This window comes from Amphiprion ocellaris, chromosome 9 (genome assembly GCF_022539595.1).
Source record: "Amphiprion ocellaris isolate individual 3 ecotype Okinawa chromosome 9, ASM2253959v1, whole genome shotgun sequence".
Taxonomy (NCBI): domain Eukaryota; kingdom Metazoa; phylum Chordata; class Actinopteri; family Pomacentridae; genus Amphiprion; species Amphiprion ocellaris.
Window position 1 is genome coordinate 19,348,360 of NC_072774.1, and position 12,764 is coordinate 19,361,123.

Below are 12,764 nucleotides of genomic sequence, written 5' to 3' on the forward strand. Positions count from 1 at the left end.
CAGCTTGGACTCTGATCAAGACCGTAATTACTGTACAATAAGAAAAAAGAAAAAGCAGCGGCAACTCTGTGTCCTGAAAATAGCCGGGTGGAGAGGAGCAGCCTTGGGGAAACTCCAGCTTCAGCAGAGGCAGCAGCTTTGAGTGTGCAGTATGCTCAACTTACAGAGATTACAGCAGCAGGATCAAATTGTTCCCTTTCATGATTTCTACGTTCATTAGCAATGTTCAGTTAAATCATAGCCACTAAGTGTGAATCACCAGCACCAGTAGGAGAAGCAATCATCTGCTTAATTTTGATCCTTGGCTTATCACGTCATTTTTTTCCTCCTGTCACATGCGTCTAATTTGGGATTGAAATGTGGGAACCGGTCGGCAACCTGGACAGCGGCGAGGCTGAGAGTCTCCTCGGCCAGTGACAATGATGCCTGTTTATTAGCAGTAAATCATTACATTAGTGTCTGAGCGGGACACACCACTGGGCAACAGTCTAGTCAGCTCCTTGGCACACGGCCGCACAGCAGCCATGCCAATCAGGCTCATGTCCCAAGCAAATCTGGGCTGAGTGTGACGACAATCTTTGCCACGACTGTGGAATGATCATCAACAGAGAAACCAGCAGCAAACGCTGTCAGCAACATTGCATGGTGCTAGTGAAGCAGAACACCTACAAGTTTCGACAGCAATGTACCCAATGAGTCATTACCCTCATTAATTAGTTTTCTTCTCTGCTGTGGCTCCTCCTGCACAACAATTACATTTTGTAGAGCAATTAAAATTCTAATTTTCTTCCTGTATTATGCATATTTTAAATGCTTGAACCATTTTTAAAAGCAGTATCCAATTGCCTGTTTGTTGTGCATTGAAACTATTTAAGTGATCTTTTGCCCTCTTCTAAAAGTTAACAAGGTACACATACAGTCAAATCCCAGGAAAGTATTTACTTTAGATTTAATATAGAAAACAGCGGTGCAACGGTTTGCACTGTAAGGCTGAAGTGCACATTTGTTTTTATAGCTGAGTAATCATTCCTCTAAAATGCTCTACTTTCACTTTCCACTGCAGCAGACTGAGAGAAGACAGAAACTGAAGTGTTAATCATGGTAGCTGTGGTGCTGTGTTTTCCTCTGACAGGCTTCTGTTGTTTGCTAATTAGGTCCTCAACTTGAGCACCGTGAATGGAGACAAGAAGAAAAAAAAAAGTGAAAACAGGTGTTATTCACTTTACCAGATTTCTTTGCCATGCTTGCAGGAGAGCAGTTATGCTCCACACACCACGTGTTAACATGCCTCCAGGAGCAGCAGCAGAGCAGTCAAATTGAACTCAGTGATGCAGCTTTTTGTATCTTAGTGGGAAATTACTCCTTTTGGAATTTTCTTATGATTCAGCTGTCATTTAAACTAAACATGAACCTCTTTTAAAAGCCTAAAAGTGTATCACAGTGTATCAAAGTGAGAATAAACACCTCAGTCACATTCAGATTTGATGCAGAGAAGTGTCCAAAAAACTTGCAACTTGGAAGCAAACAATACAGTTTATGTTGACATTTCCCATCAGTGGGTTTGATCTGATAAATACTGGGGGTTTTTCCCTAATAAATTTCAGTTTGCTTTTTCAGACAGATGAAAATATCTGCTTTGCCATAACAATTGATCAACTTAATCAGAAATTAACGCATGTTCACATTACGATATTCCATTTTCCCACATCATTTGGTCTCATTTGACCAGTTCACAGCTCAAGCACAAAATCCTAATAGCTTTGAGAAATTATTTTGGGTTTTAATGCGAAACTAAGCACAGGGCCTAAATAAAAGTAAATCAACTTATTTTGGATTTGGACAAATCATAATGGCAAGCTTGGGAAACACCATTAAAAGACATGTTCGCAAATTCTCAAGTCATCTCCCCAGATACACATACAGATATTTCTCACTGTTAAGAGCTTTGTTCATTATACATTCCAAAGTTTATCTGAGGCTCATGTGAAGCTTCAACAGTCTGAGTAAAAACAAATCAACTGGATGTCTTCTAATGTGTTAGTCTTTTCAAAAAAGTGGAACACAAAGAGGGGAGTTTGATGTGGAAGGTACTTTAAAGGTACTTTAAAGAGGGATGTCACAGTGGCCAGTATGAACAAGAAACGACTACACTAAGAAAAATCTGTTTATATGCGTGTCTGACTCTAGTTTAAAGACAGACTTCAAAAATTCTTTCTTTTGAGATCCACCCAGTTTGACAGTGAGCCTCAGTCTGAGTCAAACCCAGTCTGCTGTGCAGTTATTCAACTTCTCCTTATGCATAGTTAAAATAAATACAGTTTGTGTTTAATCCTATTAAAACAGCCTTCCAGAGAGCTGTTACAGTGTTTTTAATCTTCCTTCTTGATATCTTGCTTGTGATGTGGTGATCAGTTTATGTGTCTGTGAGTTTTATTGTTTAATGTGCGCTCTCACAGCCTTAGGGTTCGCTTTTTTACTTGATTTAATGGAGAGGCAAATGTAAACGGTTCTGAAAAAAGAAATACACTAGATTCAAATGCAGAAATCAACAATAGCTGTTTGAGTCGAAATCGTGCCTAGAGGCTTGTGTTAGATCCAAATGCACTTCAGACATATCTTCAAATCAGTATGAATGGAAGTTTAACACATAGCTTGCTGAGTGATTTATTGAGCCTGCACTGGGAAGTAAAAGTCTGATTGGCAAAACCTTTGTCAGCGTTACTTGTTCTCCCGAACTGTAACTTCTGCCTATCTCGCTGAGAGCCCTGGTGATGAATAGACACTCCATCCCTAATCACTGCCATCGTAGTGCCATTACTGAATGGGCCACTCATTTCAGTGTTGGCAAGACAGCTCAGCTCGACTGCCCTGCCAGAGGTGTCTGTGCTTTGTTTCAGAAAATGTCACCAGTGGGCTGACTGTACAGACGAAGCCTGCACCTTGGTCATGCTACAACCCTGCTGTTATTACCAGAATCAAAGAATGACGTGAAACGATAACGTGTGGTCAAATTTTCATCTTCACTTGGTTGTCGGGAGTTAAATGTGACGCTTGATGCTGATTTCATGTCTGTAAGATGAATATGAACCTGTAGTCATAAAAACATGATACATTTCAGCTATGTTCCATCTAAACGTAAAAAAACACACCTACAAGCACCTCTAATGCTCCGTAAGTACCTCACCACGTCAAGACGGTTTAATCCAAACAAAAATCAAAGTGTAAAAACAATGGCAAAGCTTCTTATTAACTGTAAAAATGTGATATTTACCTTCTCCTCCAACTGCCAGCAAGAAAGCCAATAAATATATTCCCTAAAGTACAGAACTATTTTTCTGCCAAGTTGTTGGTGTTATAGTAATTCTCTGTTGGCAGCATCAAATATATAGATTCAGAGACAAATACATTTGATGATTATTGATTCCAATTATTGATTTATGTTAAGTATCATCATATAAAATTGGATTAAGTGTGTAAGTAGCTTTAAGAGAAGATATATATGGAGATAAATGAAAGCATTGAACAGTTGCCAGTGACTCCCCGTCTCGATCGTATTCCTCCAAGTGGAGCAAATTGCCCTTTCTGGCACCCAATTACAGTTTCCTTATAATCCACTCTTGAGGTAGCAATTTCCTTCTCAATGGTTCTCTAAGTCAATGAGTATCATTCTGCTTCAACCTTCAGCTAGCACGAGAGGCAATAATTATGGTGACATATTGAGAAACATGCAGTGTTACCTCTTATTTCATATTTCATTCAGAAAAGGGAATAGACCAAACATATTTCATGTAGAAATGGCACCATAGCACAATTCGTCTCTGAGTGCTTCGCAGTTGCTGCATTAGAATATTGATTTTCTGCAAATTTTCAGCAAATACGTGTGTTTTTATATTGCAAGGCTCTTGGGAAAATGCAAGAAAGAACTAGATATTTGTTTGTAGTGAAAAAACAGCGAGAGAATTTCTATCAAAAACTGTATAATCATATACAGTCGCACAGTAGTGTAAAAAGCGAGGGCTGTTGAATACAAAAAGTTTTTTTTGTACTTTTTGTTTGCTTTCAGAGGACAAGCTATACTGTTGAGATTTTACTTTTATGCGTAACACAAGAACTTCAAGGCTTGTCGCTTACAAAGGCTGAGCAAAAGTCACATGTACGCTACTACACTATAAATTCAGCACACTGTATTTCCACAGCACTAATTACAGCTGGACAAAAACACATTTAGGTCACAGTCACCAATCTGGTGCTCTGAGTTGATATTTCTTTAGCAGGAAAAAACATTTAATTCACCAATTATTTCCCATTGCCACTTCTAAAGATTGCTGTTTTGCAAATATTCAGTAAATTTCAGCACTTTCTTGTCCGCTTCTCCCAGTAGTTGAGGTAAATAAACCACTGAGAGCTTACAGTGTTAATTATCTGTCTAATAATGAGTCAAAAAAAGTTTGTTACAGAGTGGCTTATATTGGTTTAAAACTCTAAATAATGATAATAACATGAGCAAGAGTTGGCATTTCAAAATAATATTGGGGAGGCGCTTGGATGAAATTCATGTTCAACCAGTGAACTTGCTCTCCATTAATCAGTACTGCCCTGGAGTTGTAAGAGACTCTGAGACAGAAGAGAAAACAAAACACTGGGGAACATGATTACATGGCTTTCACTTTCTTGCCTGACTTGTTGAGGCTGGCCTGGACTTAGTCGTTGATTTCTTCAGAAAGGGAATCTCCATTACTTAGAAAGAGTGGAAAGGGAGCCTGGGAGCCTGGCAGTTAGAGAGACTTTCTCATAAGCAGAAGTTCACTGGCCCGTTTCCCACAGTGATTAATGTGGCCATCAAACACTAGACAACCTATTCCTGAAAACTGTTGAGCAAGATACCAGACTTCTAACTTTTTTTTAATCACTCAAACACACAAAAAACTAATTGTACAATTATGAGGGGATTTCACTGAGTATTTAAGTAAAGTATGAGGGTATAAGAGTGTGCCAGTTTGATGTCAACAGTCATTGATGATAGTAAACTCGTATGACTTTATTTGCTTGTTCTCATCCTTGTATATATACTGTCAGACTAATGACAAGACTAATGAATACAACACAATCGCCTAATGAGGGATAATAAAGTTAATCAGTCAGTCAGCTGAGGTTTTGTAAAACCGTCACATCGTCCTTGCAACCACAGTTGCTGTTGTCATGGGGATTCACTGTATAGCCATTCACTAACTATTGTAGAATAAGACAATAATATGTTTTAAAAGTTATCGATGGCAATTGCGCCATTAAAAGTCTGCAGAGCTTTGATAATCTGCAGCTAGAGTTTGCACAGCAGTGACTGGGAGATGGAGGATGGAGATGCTGTAGTGGTTCTGCTTCCTTTCCAGTCATTGATTCCGGAATAAAAGCATAATAAGACTATGAAAAAGTAGATTGATATGTTCAGCCATTCAACTAGCAGTGATTGATCATTTTCACCTAGAAAATAACAGTGTGCAGCAAGCATTTATATCAATTATTTTGAGCTGAAAAACACTATTAACCACTGTTTTGTATTCTATGAAACTTCATTGTCCAGCAGTTTTAGGCAATTGATTAGCCTGTTTGAAAAATGAAAGTATACATTTTAAAGATGCAGGTGGGAGTCTTTGGATTATTTCCCTGTAACTAAAGTATTGATGCTCATCAGTTCCTAATCAACAGCCACATTCACAACTGTAGGTGGCAAAGCTTTTTAACCCTTTATAAATCAACTGACTGTAATATGACAGCTCTTTAATCAGAACAACCCCATGCAGATGCATTTCTTTAAAGGAATGTGTTATATCTTCCCACAGGTGTAATTTCTCATCAGTACCTTTGTTTCTTGTGAATATTAATGTTTTCTCTATTTAATTTATGTCTTTAAACCAACAGTTCATCTACACAAGGCTGCTTCTGATTAAGTCGATTTTTGATCCAAATTTAACCGCCATCATCTGGACAGGAACAGGAACAGATCACGTCAGACTGAGGACTGCAGTGTTACCACAATGGAATTTGGTCATTAATATCAGGCTATGTCCACTAGGCATCTCAATATATTACTCCATCTGATACTTCTATTGAATTTGTTATTAAACAAACATGCAATGCGCGTTGGCATACCTGGAGCTGATAAATATTGCTCACATAGTCATGCATCTCAGAATCTTTTCAGTGTGAAACATTTATGTACACATCTGGACCACAGTACGCCCAAGAGATCTCCAAGGGCACTCAATCTACCAGACACGTCAGTTATTAAATAAAGTCGAGTAAGACAATAAATCATGATATCTACAGTGTGTATATATTTTGCATAAATACTACTGCTTTACCCCTGACCGAGGCCATGGCTGAATATGACATTTAACAATTTGATCTCTCTCTTGGTTCCACAGAACGGCGAGGCATCACTCTTCGAGGTGAACATCCGTTACGTCGGCGGGTTGCTGTCGGCTTACTACCTGACAGGAGAGGAGGTAAGATTAATAGATGCCTGTTATCCCTCTACTCTAGTGAGATCTGCTGCTTCCTTTATCTCCAAGCAGCCCTGCAGTATGAATGATGAACAGGCTGCCTGAGAGTGTGACAGCATTTGTGCACCGCATTGTGTTCGTGTGTGTCCATGCGTCACCACATTACCCACATAGAGTTATCTGATAGTATTTGAATATTGTCATGTTTCAAGTTTTTAAATGATATTGTGTGCTTAAAAAGTATTCATAAAGCTCATTGTTTGGACTTTTTATATATATCTACCACATTTAAACAGTGTTTTAAAGGATCAGGTTAGTTTAAACATATTTCTCTATATTTTATGTAAACAAATATAGAAAAGTTGTACTTTTCAACGCGCTTTACAATAAACAGTGCCTCACTGTTCCAGCACAATGAGCTGTCCTACAAATAGTAAAAAGTTATATCAGTGACTACAGAGTTTGCACTGCAAAGAAGAACTATACTTTCTGATTAGATATTTCCAAGCTTTAAATACACAGAAAATTCAAAGAAACCAAATACATTAGATAGTTCAACCATCGCATGTTTTCATTAAACATTTACATATGCATGTTTGTACTAATGAAGGGGTAAAATGCCAGATGTTAGAAAGCTTCATATCGTTGTCGTGTGTGCGTTCACTTGACTGACTGCTTTGGCAAATCGTAGCGTGTCACAGAGGCTGCAGCTCTGGGGAGTCGGTTCAATGCACCTCCTGGTAGCGTTTCACTGACATGTACGTTTTCTTAGCTGGCTGGCTCAGCTTAGTCACTGCTGAACTGATATTCCAGTGCCTGGTTCAGCTCTTTATAGACAGCAACTCTGTAATGTCACTGAGGCTAACAATAGGGTCAATGGTGATTTTCTATAGTTTCTAAATGTCTGTTATGATGTCTCGTTTTGTGTTATTCGACCTATTTTGGATTTAGAAGAAGAGATGTTTGGCTGTGGAAACTTAGAAGTTGTTTAGGAGCAATTTTGATGGAGCTGTGCAGCAATGATAGTAATGTCACTGATTGCTGTTGCCGTTCTATAATCTGTACAAGAATTATGTCCAACACTGCATGTAAATTTAAGGTATTATAGGAGGGAGTGAACAACTTTACTGAAACCTGAAAATCTGAAGAACAAACAACAGCCCCAAGTGCCAGTGAATGTTGCTTTTATTGCATTTTTACTGCAGTGTAAAATTGTTGCTTAGAGGACAGAGAAGCAAGCTTCAGTAATTTGATTAAATGTAGGAGGAAAAGTGAATGAATTATTTTTCCTCCGCTGAAGAAATACCACAGTTGTGTCCTTGAAGAAGCAGCAGCTGCTCCATGAAGCTCCTTGCTCCTTGTCCATTGTAGCCTGTGGCTACAATGGACAGCATCCAGGTGTGAAGCTGTGAAACTTTATGAGTGTGAAGCTTGGCCTTGCCAGAAAAGACCTTGGCTGGATAAATAAAGGTTTAAAAATTGCATGTGACAACCACACAGCACAAATGGTGCAGTTCATTGTCAGTATATTGTGAAGTCGCTGGAGGTCAATGTGTCACCATAACGAGCATCTTTCTGTAGCAGCCTCCTGGAGTGGACACACAGCACCGCAGTTGTACTGTTCTGGACCACAGTCTGGGGAAGAGGTTGAAATATGCGCAGAAGCAGAATTAATGGAAACAGGATCCAATAACATACGAACACTCAGTCGCTTTAATGGACATTGATTTGCAGGCCAAGCGAGTTGAGGGGAGAGCAGCATAAAATTGTCCACCACCACTGGATGAGTGAAATATGAATACATTACTGGGGCAGAATATATTGTTAAATCCATTATTCCACATTTTCTTGCCGTTAATGCCTTGCAGAAAATATTCTTCTGCTTTATTCACTGTTCCATGGAAATTTCTATATATGGCATCGATAAAGATATTTTCCAAAATGAAATGAGTGTGTGGAAGTGTGCAGAGAAAGAACAGAGTGTATTTGCCACAGATTCTGCCTTTGTCTCACCATGTCATACAGGACATGAGTACCTGTAGTTTGGATGAAGAAAATCTGTAAAAGAGACAACTTACTGCTACCTTTTACATCTTTTAATCTTCCTCTTTTTAACCTCAGTCCATGTGATTAGTGTCACGATCCATCTTTGTTGCCCACTAAGTTTTGTTGAAGCGACTGCAGTCCTTTCCCCACATTCTTCTCCTTGAATTTGAACTTTCCTACTTACAGCACACCATCTTTCTCATGAGATGGAGCACACCGGCTGGGTTTCCTGACGGATGTATCAATACCCTTTACCCCTGCACAGATATCCATCACATGGCTTGCTCGTGTGCTTTCTGTGAAGGGTCCCTGAGAGCGAGATTTATAGCCACCTGATCCCCCCACTCCTCCCCTCAATTCCCCCATTAGGGACCTTCCTCGTGGTCTGCTGTTCTATTGGAATGATAAAACCAACAGACTGAAGGTCTGTCACCGCTGCAGTGACTTAAATCAGCGGAGATACGGTATGGGAGACTATTACGAGATTCTGGATCCAGTTTGACCAGAGGAGATTGGGCAGCCGGTGGTGCTGTAAATGACTGTCGGTGAGCAGGCGATGATTATGGCTCCTTGTGGGGTACAGTTTGCTGGAGAAGTGCTTGGAGCTGAACTGGAGCAACACCTGACCATTAATAACCTCCTGTTGTTTTGACCACAGCGGACATATTGTTTATATGTGTGTTTTCTTGGAGCCCCAGAAGGCTCGTGGTTAGTCTTTATGGAAGCAGTCCCCACATTAAATGTCTTGTTCAGACAGGTCTGGCCGCTGCCGCCCCGCTCTTCCGTCATTCACCATCACAAACTCCCGGCCAAGTCAGCTGGCTCTGACAGAAGTGGCCGCTACTGCAGGTGTTGGACGCGTGTTTGTCCTGCTGCATTGTGTCTACCTGTATGTCCATTTGTCTACAAGTCAGGAATTGTTTTTACTGATTTCTCTTTGGACTGTTTGTTTAGTCTATATGAAGTAGAGAATTGTGAGCATATACAACACTTCCTGAATATCACAGTTTCTCATTAACTTTCTCTCTGTGATCTATCTACAAAACCCAATTAATTACATTGGAAAATTGTTTGCGGGAAGTGGTGTGTATGCCATGGATACTGCTTTTTTCATTCCACTGTAAAATTGGTGTACATGCACAAAAAAAATACAATGGTGGACTTTCAATGACTGTTCACAGAGCAGCTTGCACTCTAATTAATGCCAATCCAGTAAAAACCTTAAAGGCCAATTTAACCAGTACTGGAAGCCAAAGAATGATTCAAATTGCTTGTTTTTTCTGATAACCGCACTCAATGAAATAAAACAGCAAAAAAAAAAGCCAAATCCTCAAGTCTGAGAGGATTAATACAACACATATTTTTCATTTTTAGTCCACCATTGACTTTAACTGATCAATGACTTTTCAAAATAGTTGTCAGTTCATTTTCTGTTGTATCATTAATTGATTAATTGACTAACTGCTTCAGCCCCTGATCAATTGTTATGGAATACAGTGCTACACTGTGCATTTCTCTCTGTGGGTTTTCATGGGAACATGTAGACTCTGTTTGTCTCCTCTACATACGTGTTCATCAGCATGCATGTTTTTTTCAGGTGATTCTTCATATATGATGCACCACCATGTAAATATGTGTTTTTATGTGTGAGTTTGACCTAAATTCCTCCACCATCTGCATGTGTACTACATCCCTACCTGCAGTCATCTGTGCACAGATTTGTCAGTGTCCATTGGTGTGCATGCAAATGTGTGTGGTGATGAGAGCTTGTTGCCTCATACCCTTCCCTTAGCAAGAACAGAGAACAGTGAACAGTGAGGAGGAGGGGAAGCAAGGGGAAAGGGAATGAATTCAATCAGCCTTATGTGAAAATTGCCCGTGGGCTGAGCTGAAACAGCAGGGAGAGAGGGAGGCAGCAGCCGGCACAGAAGAAAGATGTGTGCTCATATGCTCATCAGCAAGAGGAAAGAGGAGACGAAGGAAGGGAGCAAGGGTGATCAGGAGAGGTGAGGAAGAAATAGGGAGAAATGTGTTCGTACGCCGATCAGCAACCTTGACGGCACATGAGAAGGTGATACGTGGAAGCAGCGTGGCGGGGAGAGTGAGAGAGCGAGTATAAAAGGCAGAGAGGACTGGAAGATATCATCAGCAGAGGGGACAAGAGACTTTCTCAATGTTTCTCTTCAGTATGCTATTCAGAAATGCTACATAATCAGCAGTACGATGTGGGGCTAATAATTTTATACAGGATTGCACAGGGAATATGGAGATTGAAAATGTTATACTACAAGCAAAATATATTCAGACATCGGATAAAACGTCTAACAACTAGCTCTACTGAAGCAGTGTTTTCTGATTTTTGATGTACCACTGACAAAAAGCAAAGCAACATACACAAGCAGAAGGCTGAGTGACGTAATTTTGTGATCAGATTCATCAGATTTACACATACTTGCAGCTGAGTAATGAACATGTTTATTGATATCTTCAGTTGAGGTTAAAAACAAGTCAAAGAGTTAACAGTATTAAATTTTTGTTTTGGACAAAAAAGTGCTTTTTAGCAAAGTAGTTTTGTAGTTGGAATATGAGATGGCATACGTCACAGGAAAATCCAGATTTCGCACTACTGGCAGATTTATAGTTAGATATTTAGGCACAAGATTTCTTGCTGCTTTTTTGTAACCAGAAAAATTTAGATTTATTTCTTGATATGTTGGTTTTCAGACATGACCATGCTCTGCCTGCTTAGCTGCGTATGAAAATCCATTCTGGCTGTCTTTTGTTGAACACACTTTTATTCTGTTGATTCTGCAATACAAGCATGTAGCAAGGCCAAATGTAAAGTACAAGTGCTTCATGAAATCCGTTTGTTTTCTGACCATGGAGGGTTAGACAGAACAAAAAAAAAAAAAAAAAAAAAAAAGCGAATCGTTTAGATTTTTGCAATCTTGTGAAAAAAAAAAAGGTAGTGGTGTGGATTGCTGGTTGACTCCTAGAGACAGTCCATCAGCCATGTAGGGAGTTGAACACGTTTTTTCTACATGTGAAATAGTTTGCAGCTGCAGTACCCCTGTTGTTTAGAGACATCGGAACCTGCAGCAGGTGATAGCAGACAGCTGTCAGTTTCTCTGCACATGATAGGCAGGTTGGTGCATATATGTATATATGAGACACACTCCAGTTGAAGAGGTATATGAAAAATGTGAAGGATTTATTTATTGCACGGCTGTAAAATAAACGTCCTAACAGCAACAGCAGTACATTTAAACTCTAAGCATGTTAAATCATTTCTCATATATTCAACCTCCACACCATTTTCAGTTGTATGCATGAAATATTTTAGTTTGTTAGTTTTTTTATTTTACATGTTTTGTGATCAAATTCCTTTTTTCCTCGAGAAAACGCTTCACTGTGTGTAAACGGTCCTCTTCTATGTGTGACAGACAAGAAGAAAGATAGACAGATGGGAAGGAGTATCAGTGCAAGAGAGAACAGAAGCAAACAGGCAAAGTGGTAAAGCAGGCAAGACAAAGGAAGGAGGAGAAAGAGGAGAGAAAAAAGCCAAATAGAGAGAGAGAGTTTAGATTTTCTCTGTAGACAGGTAAGGATTAGGAGTCAGACATTACCCTCATTTGTAGCAGCCACATTATGAATCTCATTTCACTCTGCACCGCGTTGTCAAGCCAACAAGTAAAGGTCACATCACTCATTATAAAAATAAACTTTCTGCAAGACTATACACAGCCACTGATACCAAGGCATATGTTTTCTGAGAAATTATATGCAGCTGTGGTTCTGCTTGGGAGGAGATAAATACTTTTCCTGTCTTTTTACCTGCTTATTTTTATTCTGGGTCAATCACATTCATGCCTGTAACCAGTCAGAGGCTTCAATCCACCGTACTTAAAGCGTTTTGAAATGTGGGAGGAACCGTTTGTGAACTTTGGGAGACTATACAAGGGTCACGAAACTAACTTTTTGTACTTTGAAGCAAACACTAACTTGCCATGACACTTAAGACTTGGGTTTTTCCCTACTGCACTTCATAAAGTTTAGTCTTTTGTTTATGGCCTGTGGGTCTGTTTTAAAAAGCTAATACCCTGATTTTAGATGTGTTTTTTGTGAAAGATTGTGGTTGAGGGGTACAGTGTTTGCACCAGTCCATGTTGTTTTCTTGCTAATTTGGGTGACCCATTTCTGTCTCCAAATATGGTTTTA

General features: G+C 39.5%; 1 protein-coding gene across 1 annotated transcript in view; it reads left to right on the forward strand.

Annotated features, from left to right (window-relative positions):
* The window catches only part of LOC111567735 (mannosyl-oligosaccharide 1,2-alpha-mannosidase IA), a 195,497-nt gene that overhangs the window by 121,866 nt on the left and 60,867 nt on the right, over nucleotides 1-12,764 (forward strand). Inside the window, exon 4 of the mRNA XM_055013597.1 lies at nucleotides 6,423-6,503. Coding sequence (XP_054869572.1) covers nucleotides 6,423-6,503 — 81 coding nt within the window. The remainder of the gene's footprint in view (nucleotides 1-6,422; nucleotides 6,504-12,764) is intronic.